General features: G+C 47.1%; 1 protein-coding gene across 1 annotated transcript in view; it reads right to left on the reverse strand.

The window, feature by feature from the left end:
* Positions 1–12,779, reverse strand: part of PEX14 (peroxisomal biogenesis factor 14) — a 160,939-nt gene extending 148,160 nt beyond the window's left edge. The window contains exon 1 of the mRNA XM_010364160.2: positions 12,695–12,779. Within this exon, the coding sequence (XP_010362462.1) occupies positions 12,695–12,730 (36 nt within the window). The 5' untranslated portion in view covers positions 12,731–12,779. The remainder of the gene's footprint in view (positions 1–12,694) is intronic.
* Positions 12,780–14,580: the final 1,801 nt, after the last annotated feature.

Raw genomic sequence — 14,580 nt, forward strand, 5'->3', positions numbered from 1 at the left:
GTCAGGAGTTCAAGACCAGCCTGGCTAACATGGTGAAACCCCGTCTCTACTAAAAATACAAAAAAAATTAGCTGGGCATGGTGGCGGGCACCTGTAATCCCAGCTACTAGGGAGTCTGAGACAGGAAAACCGCTTGAACCCAGGAGGCGGAGGTTTTCAGTGAGCCAAGAGCGCACCACTGCACTCCAGCCTCGGTGACAGAGCACGAGTGTGTCTCCAAAAAAAAAAAAAAAAAAAAAAGCTAATAGAATTAAGAGTTAACAAGGTTGCAGATACAAGGCCAATATATAAAATTCAATTTTATTTCTAAATAGTAGTATTGAATAATTAAAAAATAAAATCTATAAATATAACAGCATCATAAAAACAAAAAATATTTAGGCTCAGCCCTGTGGTTCATGCTTGTAATTGCAGCACTTTGGGAGGCAGCGGTAGGAGGGCTACTGAAGTCCAGAAGTTCAAGACTAGCCTGAGCAACACAGCGAGACCCCCTCTCTACAAAAATTCAAAAAAATAATTAGCTGGGCATGGTAGCATGCACCTGTAGTCTTAGCTACTCGGGAGGCTGAGGCTGGAGGATCACTTGAGCCCAGGACTTGGAGATTACAGTGAGCTATGATCACACTACTGCACTCCGGCTTGGATGACAAAGACCCTGTCTCAAAAACACACACACACTCACACACACACACACACACACAAATAAATAACACTACACACTCACTAGAATGGCTAAAAACATTTAGACAGTTTCTTACAAAGCTAAGCATACTTATTACATGACCCTACCATTCCACTCACAGGTTATTTCCCAAGAAAAATGAACAATATGTCCTCACAAACACTTATACATACACGAATACTCACAGTAGCCCAGAATTAGAAGCAATCCTGTGGCGAACAGACTCTAAGGTGACCCCATGATCCCCACCTCCTGGTATCCATGCCCCTGTGCTGTTCCTTCTCCTCAAATGTGGGCAGGATCTGTTACTTGCTTCTGGCCAACAGAATATGGCAAAGGTGACAGCATGTACGTGATTGCATTAATGTGGGTAAGATACATGGTGGTAATGTCCATTTTACTAAGAGACTCTCTCTTTTGCTGGCTTTGAGGCAGCGAGTGGGAAGACTCATTTGGCAAAAAACTGAGGGCGGCCGTTGACTGACAGTAACAAACTAAAGTCTCCAGTCTCATGGTCCATAAGGAATTGAATGCCACCAACAAGCACACAAGCTAGGAAGCAGACCCCTCCCCAGTTAAGCCTTGTGTGCAACCACAGTCCCGAGAGGTTTCTCAATAGTAGCCTGGTGAGACTCAGCCCAGCAGTTTCCTGACTCCTGACCCACAGAAACCATGAGATAATCAATGTGTGCTATGCTAAGCTGCTAAATTTGTGGTAATACTGTTACTCGAGAATCAAAAACTACTACAAATGTCGATCAACTAGTGAACTCATCAACAAATTGAGGTACAGCCATCCATACGATGGAATACTACTCAGTAGTAAAAAGTAACTCATGGCCAGGCACAGTGGCTCACGCCTATAATGCCAACACATTGGGAGGCCAAGGCAGATGGATCACCTGAGGTCAGGAGTTGAAGACCAGTCTGACCAACACAGTGAAACCCTGTCTCTACTAAATTAAAAAAAATTGGCTGGGCGCAGTGGCTCACACATGTAATCCCAGCACTTTGGAAGGCCAAGGTGGGCAAAGCATTTGAGGTCATGGGTTCAAGACCACCCTGGCCAACATGGTGAAACCTTGTCTCTACTAAAAATTCAAAAAATTAGCCAATTAGCCGGCTATGGTGGTGGGCGTCTGTAATCCCAGCTACTGGAAAACTAAGGCAGGAGAATCTCTTTTTTCTTTTTTTTTTTTTTTTGAGACGGAGTTTCACTCTTGTTGCTCAGGCTGGAGTGCAATGGCACGATCTCGGCTCACCGCAACCTCCGCCTCCCAGGTTCAAGCAATTCTCCTGCCTCAGCCTCCCTAGTAGCTGGGATTATAGGCATGTGCCACCACGCCAGGCCAATTTTGTATTTTCAGTAAAGACAGGGTTTCTCCACGTTGGTCAGGCTGGTCTTGAACTCCCAACCTCAGGTGATCCACCTGCCTAGGCCTCCCAAAGTGCTGGGATTACAGGCATGAGCCATCGCGCCCAGCCAGGAGAATCTCTTGAACCCTGGAGGCGGGGGTTGCAGTGAGCCAAGACTGCACCACTTCACTCCAACCTGGGCAGCAAGAGCGAAATACCATCTCAAAAAAAAAAAAAAAAAAAAAAAGGTAATTCATTACTGATAATTGCTGATATATACAATAACATGAATAAATTTCACAAACATATTCTGAGCCAAAAAAGACGTAAAAGAAGGCTGGGCGCGGTGGCTCACGCCTGTAATCTCAGCACTTTGAGAGGCCAAGGCGGGCGGATCACAAGGTCAGGAGATCGAGACCATCTTGGCTAACACGGTGAAACTCCGTCTCTACTAAAAATGCAAAAAATTAGCCAGGCGAGGTGGCAGGAGCCTGTAGTCCCAGCTACTCTGGAGGCTGAGGCAGGAGAATGGCGTGAACCCGGGAGGCGGAGGTTGCATTGAGCTGAGATTGCACCACTGCACTCCAGCCTGGGCGACAGAGAGACTCCGTCTCAAAAAAAAAAAAAAAGACAAAAGAGGTTGGGCGTGGTGGCTCACACCTGTAATCCCAGCACTTTGGGAGGCCGAGACGGGCGGATCATGAGATCAGGAGATTGAGACCATCCTGGCGAACACGGTGAAACCCTGTCTCTACTAAAAATACAAAAAAAAAAAAAAAAAAAAATTACCCAGGCGTGGTGGCGGGCGCCTGTAGTCCCAGCTTCTAGGGAGGCTGAGGCAGGAGAATGGCGTGAACGCGGGAGGCGGCGCAGCTTGCAGTGAGCGGAGATCACGCCACTGCACTCCAGCCTGGGCAACAGAGCAAGACTCTGTCTCAAAAAAAAAGACATAAAAGAATATATAATGGGCCGGGCGCGGTGGCTCAAGCCTGTAATCCCAGCACTTTGGGAGGCCGAGATGGGCGGATCACGAGGTCAGGAGATCGAGACCATCCTGGCTAACATGGTGAAACCCCGTCTCTACTAAAAATACAAAAAACTAGCCGGGCGAGATGGCGGGCGCCTGTAGTCCCAGCTGCTCCGGAGGCTGAGGCGGAGCTTGCAGTGAGCTGAGATCTGGCCACTGCACTCCAGCCCCGTCTCAAAAAAAAAAAAAAAAAAAAAAAAAAAAAAAAGAATATATAATGAACTCATCTATATGAAATTCTAGGAGGGACAAATATAATCTATAGTAATGGAAAACAGTTCAGATTTCCTAGGACCACAGGCAAGGATTCACTGGGAAGGGGTATAAGGGAACATTTAGGAATACTGAAACTGTTGATCTTGCTTGTGGCAGTGTTGGTTACACAGGTTGAGGGGCGGTAGTGGTTACACAGGTATACACAATTTGTCAAAACTCAAACTGATCACAACACACCTATTCGAATTTCACAGTAAAGTTTAGGCCATAAGACTTTGTCAGTCAATAAAATATTAAATCTAAAATACTGACAAAAACTTGTCCAGGCTGGGTGCGGTGGCTCACGCCTGTAATCCCAGCACTTTGGGAGGCCGAGGCGGGCAGATCATGAGATCAGGAGATCGAGGCCATCCTGGCCAACATAGTGAAACCCCGTCTCTACTAAAATACAAGAAGTTAGCCAGGCATGGTGGTGCACACCTACTGTAGTCCCAGCTACTTCGGAGGCTAAGGCAGGACAATCACTTGAACCTGGGAGGCGGAGATGCGGTGAGCCGAGATCACACCACTGCACTCCAGCCTGGAGACAGAGCAAGACTCCATCTCAAAAAAAAAAAAAAAAACTTGGCCAGGTTCACATCTGTAATCCTAGCACTTTGGGAGGCCAAGGCAGGAGGACTCCTTGAGCCCAGGAGGTCAAGACTGCAGTGAGCCATGACTGTGCCACTGCACTCTAGCCAGGGTGACAGAGTGAGACCCTGTCTCAAAAATTTTAAAAAATACTAGCAAAGTTGCAAAGAAAGCAACCAGTTTAGCAAGTTACCTTTATGATGGAGAAATGTGATAGATACCACCTTAACCAAGCAATCAAACTTAATCTTCAACAATGGGACACGTTCCTCCAGATGTGATACATAGATAGACACAATGTCACTTATTTAATATTCTCACAAAAGAATGTTTAACCTGAATCTAAACGTAAGGGAACAAATCAGACAAATCCAGATGGTGGAACATTTCACAAAACAAGTAGTCCAGACTCTCCAAACATGTCAATACCATAAAAAATAAAAAATGTAGATGAACTCACCAGAAATGCACACATTATGTTCACAAAAAGACATGTACAGGTATTTTCCCAGCAGTAGTATTTGTAATGACCCCAAAAGTGAAACAATCTAATGTCCATTAAAAGTAAAATGGCTCCGGCCAGGCACGATGGCTGACACCTGTAATCCTAGCACTTTGGGAGGATGAGGCAGGCGGATCATGAGGTCAAGAGATCGAGACCATCCTGGCCAACATCAAGAAACCCCATTTCTACTAAAAATACAAAAATTAGGCCGGGCGCGGTGGCTCAAGCCTGTAATCGCAGCACTTTGGGAGGCCGAGACAGGCGGATCACCAGGTCAGGAGATCGAGACCATCCTGGCTAACACGGTGAAACCCCATCTCTACTAAAAAATACAAATAACTAGCCAGGCGAGGTGGCGGGCGTCTGTAGTCCCAGCTACTCCGGAGGCTGAGGCAGGAGAATGGCGTGAACCCGGGAGGCGGAGCTTGCACTGAGCTGAGATCCAGCCACTGCACTCCAGCCCGGGCGACAGAGCGAGACTCCGTCTCAAAAAGAAAAAAAAAAATACAAAAATTAGCTGGGCGTGGTGGCGGGCGCCTGTAGTCCCAGCTACTTGGGAGGCTGAGACAGGAGAATCACCTGAACCCGGGAGGCAGAGGTTGCAGTGAGCCGAGATCACGCCATTGCACTCCAGCCTGGCGACAGAGCGAGACTCCATCTCAAAAAAAAAAAAGTGGATGGGCCACCCACAGTGGCTCAGGCCTATAATCCCACCACTTTGGGAGGCCAAGGTGGGCAGATCATTTGAGGTCAGGAGTTCGAGACCAGCCTGGCCAATGTGGTGAAACCCCGTCTCTACTAAAAACACAAAAATTAACCAGGCATGGTGGCAGGTGCCTACAATCCCAACTACTCGGGAGGCTGAGGCAGAAGAATCACTTGAATCCGGGAGGCAGAGGCTGCAGTGAGTCAAGATCGTGCCACTGCACTCCAGTCTGGGTAATAGAGCAAGACTCAGTCTCAAAAAAAGAAAAATAAAAATGAAAAAGTAGAATGGTGGCCAGGTGTGGTCACTCACACTGGTAATCTCAGCACTTTGGGAGGCCCAGGCAGGCAGACTGCTTGAGCTCAAGAGTTCAAGACTAGCCTGGGCAACATGGTAAAACCCCGTCTCTACAAAAACTACAAAAATAATTAGCCAGGTGTAGTGGCATGTGCCTGTGGTCTACCAGAAGAGCTGAGGTAGGGGATGGCTTGAGCTTGGGAAGTAGAGTTTGCAATGAGCCGAAATCATACCACTGCACTTCAGCCTGGGCAACAGAGCCAGATATTGTCTCAAAAAAAAAGGAGAATGGTTAATAATAAATGGCCAAACACATTCATACAATGTAGTAACTATATAACTATATAAAGTCGCGATAATAAACTTGCTGTTCTTCATCATGAATGAATCTCAAAAATATACGTTAAGTAAAAGAAGCCTGGGAAACTAAGGCGGGAGGCTCGCTTGAGGTCAGGAGTTCGAGACCAGCCTGGGTGACACAGCGAGACCTGACCTCTACAAAAAATAAATAGCTGGGCATCATAGTGCAACTATAGTCCCAGCTACTCAGGAGGCTGAGGCTGGAGGATCACTTGAATCCAGGAGGTCAAGGCTACAGTGAGCTGTGATAACACCTCTCCACTCCAGACTGGGTGACAGAGTAAGACCCTGTCTCAAAAAACAAAACAAAAACAAAAGTTTAAGGTTGGGCATGGTGGCTCCCAGCACTATGGGAAGCTGAGGTGGGTGGATCACTTGAGGTCAGGGGTTCGAGACCATCCTGGCCAACATGGCAAAACTCTGTCTCTACTAAAAATACAAAAAAATTAGCCAGGCATGGTGGTGGGCACCTGCAATTCCAGCTACTTGGGAAGCTGAGACAGGAGAATCTCTTGAACCCAGGAGGCAGAGGTTGTAGTGAGCCAAGATTGTACCACGGCACTCCAGCCTGGGCAACAGAGCAAGACTCCGTCTCAAACAAAAAAAAAGAAAGAAAGAAACTAAAGAGACAAATCAATGCAAACTCTGTTGCTTCACTAGATCCTGATTTAAGTGTGAAAATTTGAGTGCAGATTCTGTTTTAAATAATATTATTTATCAACACTTAAATTTCTTCTGTGATAATGGTATTGTGGTTACGTAGGGGAATAATAACCTTACTCTTATGAGACACAAGGTGAAATATTTTAGGATGAAAAATCCTTGATGTCTGTAACTTACTAGAAATCCTTCCCAAAAAAAATATAAATAGATAGATAGATAGATAGATAGATAGATAGATAGATAGATAGATAGGGACTGACATAAGCAAATTCAGCAAAATGTGAACAGTGCACTTGGTGAAGTTTTTATGGGAATTTTACAGAAGTTCTCAGTATTATCCTTCCAACTTTTCTGTATGTGAGAAATTTTTCAAAATAAAAAGTTGAGGCCAGGTGCAAGGCTCATGCCTGTAATCCCAACACTGTGGGAGGCCAAGGCAGGTGGATCACCTGATTTCCAGAGTTCAAGACTAGCCTGGCCCACATGGCGAAACCCCATCTCTACTGAAAATACAAAAAAATTAGCTGGGCGTGGTGGTGGGCACCTGTAGTCCCAGCTACTCATGAGGCTGAGACAGGAGAATCACTTGAACCCAGGAGGCAGAGGTTGCAGTGAGCCGAGATCGTGCCACTGTACTCCAGATCGGGAGAAAGAACAAGACTCCATCTCAAAAAAAAAAAAGTTAGCCAAGCATGGTGGCACACACGTGTAGTCCCAGCTACTCAGGAGGCTGAAGCAGGAGAACCTCTTGAACCCAGGAGGCTGAGGGTGCAGTGAGCCGAGATTGAGCCACTGCACTCCAGCCTGGGCAACAGACGGAAGGGAGACTCCGTCTCAAAAAAAAAAAAAAAGGAAAAAAAAGTTGAGAGGGCAAATACTTTGTCTGACCTACTGTTATTAAAGAGTTCAACAGACTCTCAGAACCACAAGTAAAGACTGGGAGAAGGAAACTAACTCTGGGCACTTACCATGTAGCAGGTGCTCTTCACAGCTGTGATCTCAGTCAACACTAAAAGGGTAATTATTTTTTATTTTATTTTTTTAAGCAATAGGGTTTCACCCTGTTGCCCAGGCTGGAGTACAGTGGTTTATTCACATATGTGATCATCATGCACTATAGACTCCAACTCCTGGGCTCAAGCAATCCTCCAGCCTCAGCCTCCTGAGTAGCTGGAACTACAGACATGCACCACCACACCCGGCTTTAGGTGTTTTTGCTCTCGTTGTACAGAGGAGAAAACATACTCAGAAATGTGGAGTGATAAGTCCAATAGTTGTGAGTGATGAAGTTCCACCAAAACCTGCCAGGATGTGAGGCCATGCTCTTCTACTCTTTCACTCTGCTCTTCTCCCTGCCTGCTTCTGTAGCCTCTCAATACAAAATTTACCGTACTCAGTGAACCTCTACAGATAGGAAATCCACCTTCCACAGTAATACTCAATACTCAGTAACTGTGAAGTCATCAGACTGAACCATGCCTCTGTTGTTCCGCGAAGGAAGAAAAGCTAGCAGGAAAGTTGGGAAACAGAGATAACGTTTCTCATTCCTACGGGCTCCAACATGTACACACAAGAAAGGACTTCCATGAGAGATCAGCCATGCTGGCTGGGCGTGGTGGCTCATGCTTATAATCTCAGCACTTTCTCTCTCTCTCCCACTCTCTCTCTCTCTCTTTTTTCCCCCCAAACAGGGTCTTGCTCTCTCACCCAGGCTGGAGTGCAGTGGCACAATCACCGTTCACTACAGCCTCAACCTCCCAGGCCCAAGCGATGCTCTCGCCTCAGCCTCCTATGTAGCTGGGACCACAGGCAAGCGCTACCATGCCTGGCTAATTTTTAAATTTTCTTAGGAACGAGGTCTCCCTATATTGCAAAGGCTGGTCTCAAACTCCTGGCCTCAAGCGATCCTCCCACCTCAGCCTCCCCAAGTGCTGAGATTACAGGTATGAGCCATCACGCCCAGCCAGGAACTCACCACTACAAAAACTGTTTTAAAAATACATTAGACAGGGCCGGGCGCGGTGGCTCAAGCCTGTAATCCCAGCACTTTGGGAGGCCGAGACGGGCGGATCACGAGGTCAGGAGATCGAGACCATCCTGGCTAACACGGTGAAACCCCGTCTCTACTAAAAAATACAAAAAAAATAACTAGCCGGGCGAGGTGGCGGGCGCCTGTAGTCCCAGCTACTCGGAGGCTGAGGCAGGAGAATGGCATAAACCCGGGAAGCGGAGCTTGCAGTGAGCTGAGAACCGGCCACTGCACTCCAGCCCGGGCGACAGAGCGAGACTCCGTCTCAAAAAAAAAAAAAAAAAACACATTAGCCAGGCATGATGGTGTGCACCTATAGATCCAGTTACTTGGGAGGCTGAGACGAAAGGATTGCCTGAGCCCGGGCGGGCAAAGATGCAGTGAGCCATGATCACACCACCGCACTCTGGTGACAGAGTTAGACCCTGTCTCAATCAATAGATCAACCACATAAAACAGAGCAATGTGGGGAACACAGAACAAAGGAAGCAATAAATGAAATTCCAACAAATCGCCTTGAAGATAGACTAAAAAGACTATACCATTATGAAAAAGTATGTTCCTGGGGGAGGAGGGAGGGATGGCATTGGGAGTTATACCTGATGTAAATGACGAGTTGAAGGGTGCTGACGAGTTGATGGGTGCAGCACACCAACACGGCACAAGTATACATATGTAACAAACCTGCACGTTGTGCACATGTACCCTAGAACTTACAGTATAATAAAAAAAAAAAAGAAAAAGTATGTTCCTGAAATGCAAAAGTAATGAAGGACAGCTAGCATAAACACTAGCATTCAGGGTATTCCTTGAAATTTTAAGGAATTACTTCTGAATAAAAGAACTTTATTAGGCAAGTAGTCAACACATGAAAAATGATACCCCAAAAGATGTTGTAATAGAACTTGAGGAAAGTTTAGATCCATTAGTGAGTGAAAATTCAGAACTTATTAAATTGAATAATAATAATAGACAGCACATTGTTTCAGGCACTGTTCTGGCACTTTTACATAAATAACTCATTTAGGGCCAGGCGCAGTGGCTCACGCCTGTAATCCCAAGCACTTTGGGAGGCTGAGGCGGGTGGATTACCTGAGGTGAGGAGTTCGAGACCAGCCTGTCCAACATGGTGAAACCCACCTCTACTTAAAAAAAAAATACAAAAATTAGCCAGGCATGGTGGTGCATACCTGTAGTCCCAGCTACTCGGGAGGCTGAAGCAGGAGAATCACTTGAACCCGGGAGGGAGAGGTTGCAGTGAGCCAAGATCGTGCCACTGCACTCCAGCCTGGGCAACACAGTGAGACTCGGTCTCAAAAATAAATAAATAAATAAATAAATAAATAACTCATTTGGCCCTCAGAGCAACTCTATGAGATAGGTCCTAGTATTTCCCCTGTTTTACACATGGAGAAATTAAATCCAGAAAAATTAAGTAGACCTGTCCAAGATCACATTGCTGGCAAGTTAGTGGAGTTAGGATTCCAAGCCAGAGGGTCTGGCTTTAGAGCCTGTACTTGTAACCACTATTCTACACTGCCTCTCAAGGGAAGAGAAGGTTCTTCACCTTTAATCGTTAGAAACCAGAGACTGGTATGACAAGGCTAACGAACAAACTTTCTGTGAGAGACAGAATACTGGCTCAGCCCCACGGTTCTAACCCTACACAACAAACCAGGTGTGGGGGAATTAGCTAAACAATCCTTTCAATCCTATACTGCTTTAATCGGAGAAATGGGAAACTGGATTGATCAAGACTTGAAAATGAAACAAACAGTTGCTGAAGAGCGCTGCTTCATTCAAAAAGTGTGCATTTGCTACTTGCTAGATAGCGATAGAATCTGGTATGAAAAGTTCAAGCTTTGGCTGGGCGTGGTGGCTCATGCCTGTAATCCCAGCACTTTGGGAGACCAAGGCGGACAGATCAAGAGGTCAGGAGATCGAGACCATCCTGGCTAACACGGTGAAACCCCATCTCTACTAAAAATATAAAAAATTTTTATACAGGTGCAGGCACCTGTAGTCCCAGCTACTCGGGAGGCTGAGGCAGGAGAATGGCATGAACCCGGGAGACAGAGGTTGCAGTGAGCCGAGATCGCGCCACTGTACTCCAGCCCGGGTGACAGACCGAGACTGCATCTCCAAAAAAAAAAAAAAAGTTCAAGTTTTTCCCCCAGGCTGCTGGTATGTTCTGTTGCAATCCTACCTCTACCAGCTTTGGAAAGCAGGGCAAAGAAGCAGAGCTGAAAATCAAGTAAGTGATGGCCATGCCCCCTTAAAGGACCTTAGATCCTTTTCTATTAAATACATATACAGAGAGAGCAAACTTGCAAAACCAAAAGAATCCTTGGGCATGACAATGGCTCCAAGTGGCAAGATTTTTAGTACTGTTTACAGCACTGGCAAATTAAATGTCCTGTAAGAATCAGGAATAGAGCCGGGCATGGTGGCTAATGCATAGAATCTCGGCACTTTGGGAGGCTGAGGCGGGCAGATCACTTGAAGTCAGGAGTTCAAGACCAGCCTGGCCAACATGGTGAAACCTGTCTCTACTAAAAATACAAAAATTAGTCAGGTATGGTGGCAGGCACCTGTAGTCCCAGCTACTCGGGAGGCTGAGGCAGGAGAATCGCTCGAACCCAGGAGGCAGAGGTTGCAGTGAGCCAAAATTGCGCCAATGCACTCCAGCATGGGTAACAGAGAGAAACTCCATCTCGAAAAAGAAAAAAGAATCAGGAACTGAGGACACCCTTCAATCCCAGCCTGTGGGCATTCCTAACACCAAACAATTCAGAGAAATCCAGACCCCAAGATGCCTCAGTATTTCACAAACTAAATGTGGTAAGGCAAGAAAGGAGAGGCCCTCCTCGCAAGACACTTGCCAAACTCCAGAACACCTGACGGTGAGAAGGCCAGAATCAGTCCTTGTTATTTCCCACGTTTTACAATCAAGACATCTTCTTCCTGAATCATTCACACTGCTAATAGAAGCTGGTATGGGGGGGACACACCAACTCCTTTAAGTGCAATTCCTGTAACAGATACGCAGAATAAGACAGTAAGAAATACTAAGCAGTGGTCTTCTACCTCTAAAGGAAGTTAAATACTAGTAAGTTGCTGAAAACTCTTAGACGTGTTTCAAGGAGGTGGGAGAGGAGGAATGAGGCCCCAAGTTGAAACTATTTTCCTCTTCCTCATTCTAATCCTAACTAAACTCAAAAATATATGGAAGACTAGAGGAGTCACACAGGTACAATACAGGCTCAACAGAGCACACGATTTGGGGCATGTCACAAACCCTTAGTATTCATTTCTGTGAAATGGAGGTTAACAGCCTGCACTTCATAAAGGTTGTAGTGAACACTAAACGAGATAACAGATGTAATTTGTCCTCAACATGACAGCACATACGCAGTTAAATGTAAGACCTCTCTTAGCCCTTTTCTCCTCACCCCATCCCACCCCACCCCACCGTTGGACTATAAACCCCTTCGGAGGCCACTGCCTCCCTACCGCAGAGGCACAGGCGTCAACGCTGGTCCCTACTGTCCCCTTATTGGAGTGGGATTTGTCTGAATCTGTAGGTGAAAAGCTAGAGCGGAGCCCTCGGCCAACAAAACCAAACCCGGGGAAGCCAGGATGGGTCCTCAGCCAAAAGCTTGGTGGCGTCTGTTATTCACAGTGCGTCCCTTTCCTATCAACGCACTGCGAGGGCTCGACTATATCATTTCTGACTCTCCAACTTGACGAGAAAAGCGCAAAGGTGACTACAGATGAAGAGGCTGGCAGCCACTCCAGGAGCCTGAGGCCGTGAGGGAGTGGGAACCCTGATGGAATCAGGCCCCTCCCCGGAGGGGACAGCCGGGAACGATCTATCCTCTCCTTCTCAAGCCCTCGCAGCTCAAGGCTGAGGACTTCCCAAAGGTCCCGCCACCCTCCCCGCCAAGCTCAAGTGGGACCAGAGGTGCTGGCAGGCAGGAAGTTGGGACCCGGGGGCAAGGCCAAACACCAGAGGCCGGGCTCCGGAATGTGGTCAAAGAGGGGTCACCGGGGGAGGGGCCGGGCGGGGAGGACCTGGGGAGGGGCGGGGCTCGGGAGGGGGCAAGAGGTCGGGGTCCCCAGCCTCGGAGACTCGGGGTCCCTACCCGGCTCCCAGTCGTATGCTGAGCGCCCCCTCCAGCCGGGGTCTCCGCCGCACAGCGGAGCAGTCCCACTCCCCTTACCTGGCTCGGCTGCTCTGCCTGCTCCGAAGACGCCATCTTTCTGAGGCCTGACTAATCAACCGCCGCAGGGCGAGGTTTCTCCCAGGCGCCCTCGCTCTAGCCCTCCCGCCCAGACTAAGGTAGCCGGAACAGAGCCTGTCGATGTGGGGGACTGGGGCAGAGGGTGGAGCCCGGGTGTCCGGGTCACCTTGCATAGTTTCCGTTAATCTCTGCTTTCCAGGAAGATCCCAAGTCTATAGCTTCTTTGCATTGTTGCGTTGTTATATGTGTATTATTCTGGGTTTTTTTTTTTTTTTCTTTTTGAGACGGAGTTTCGCTCTTCGCCTATGCTGGAGTGCACGATCTCGGTCGGCTCACCGCAACCTCCGCCTCCCGGGTTCAAGCGATTCTCCTGCCTCAGCCTCCCGAGTAGCTGGGATTACAGGCATGCACCACCACGCCCGGCTAACTTTGTATTTTTAGTAGAGATGGAGGTTCTCCATGTTGGTCAGGCTGCCCTCGAACTCCCGATCTCAGGTAATCCGCCCGCCTCGGCCTCCCAAAGTGTTGGGATTACAGGCGTGAGCCACCGCGCCCGGCCCATATTGTTCTTATTGAGTTAAATCTCTGCCCATCCCCACAGTGCCGTGAGCATATTTAGGTACTTGCTAATGGATGAATGCGAAGAAACTTGGAAATTAATTTTTAGACATCAGTTCAGTTCCATTCATTGAGTGCCTACTATATGCTAGGAACTTTGGTAGGCCTTGAAATAAAAGGATTCAAGACTCAGTCCCTACTCCCACGCCCAGGCCAAACACACACACAATTACAGTATTGTGGGGATAGCACTCAGATAAGCGTGCAGGTCTATTGCGAGAACACACAAAAGGCATTTTGAAGAGAAGAGGCTTCTACAAAACGTCATTATTTTACTCTAGTTGAATTGTTAGATTTTTTTTTAATTGTTGGACTTTTAAATTAAATATTGGACAGGAGCAGTGGCTCACACTTGTAATCTCAACACTTTAGGAGGCCAAGGCAGGAGGATCCCTTGAGCCCAGGAGGTTGAGGCTGCAGTGAGCTATTTATGCCACTGCACTCCAGCCTGGGCGACAGAGCGAAACCTTGTCTAAAAATAAGATACGAAAATTAAAAATGAAATTATATGAAAAAGGATACATACATTAGAGTTAACCGCCAGCTCCTATTATAGTTGTTTTGATCAATATAGACTGCTTAAAAGGGATGACTTAATTAATAATTCCTCCTACTAAACGCTGTTTTAAATGCCTAAACTTTTATTGAGATAAATATCTAATTTCCTCTCCTACTTTTTTTGTTTGTTTGTTTGTTTTTATTTTTGTTTGAGATAAGTCTTGCTCCTGACGCCCAGACTGGAGTGCAGTGGTGCGATCTCGGCTCACTGCAACCTCCGCCTCCCGGGTTCAAGCGATTCACCTGCCTCAGCCTTCCAAGTAGCTGAGACTACAGGCGTGCGCCATCACGGCCGGCTAATTTTTGTATTTTTAGTAGAGACGGGGTTTCACCATGTTGGCCAAGCTGGTCTCAAACTGCTGACTTCAGACCATCTGTCCGCCTTAGCCTCCCAAAGTGCGGAGATTACAGGGGTGAGCCGCCGCCCCCGGGGCCCTCACCCACGTTTTCATAAACAAAATATGAGGTGAGAGGATGGCTTGAGCCCAGGAGATCAAAACTGCAGTGAGCCATCATCGCGCCACTGCACTCCAGCCTGGGAGACGGAGCAAAACGCTGTCTCAAAAAAAGAAAAAAAAAACAAGGAAGGAAACTGTCCCCCGAATGAATAAATATGAGCAGATAATTACTTCTAGTTTACATAAAATGCTCTCTTTTAAGAGAGGAACTTTTTGATCATTTTTATTACT

Source organism: Rhinopithecus roxellana, chromosome 12, assembly GCF_007565055.1.
Source record: "Rhinopithecus roxellana isolate Shanxi Qingling chromosome 12, ASM756505v1, whole genome shotgun sequence".
NCBI classification, from domain to species: Eukaryota; Metazoa; Chordata; class Mammalia; order Primates; family Cercopithecidae; genus Rhinopithecus; species Rhinopithecus roxellana.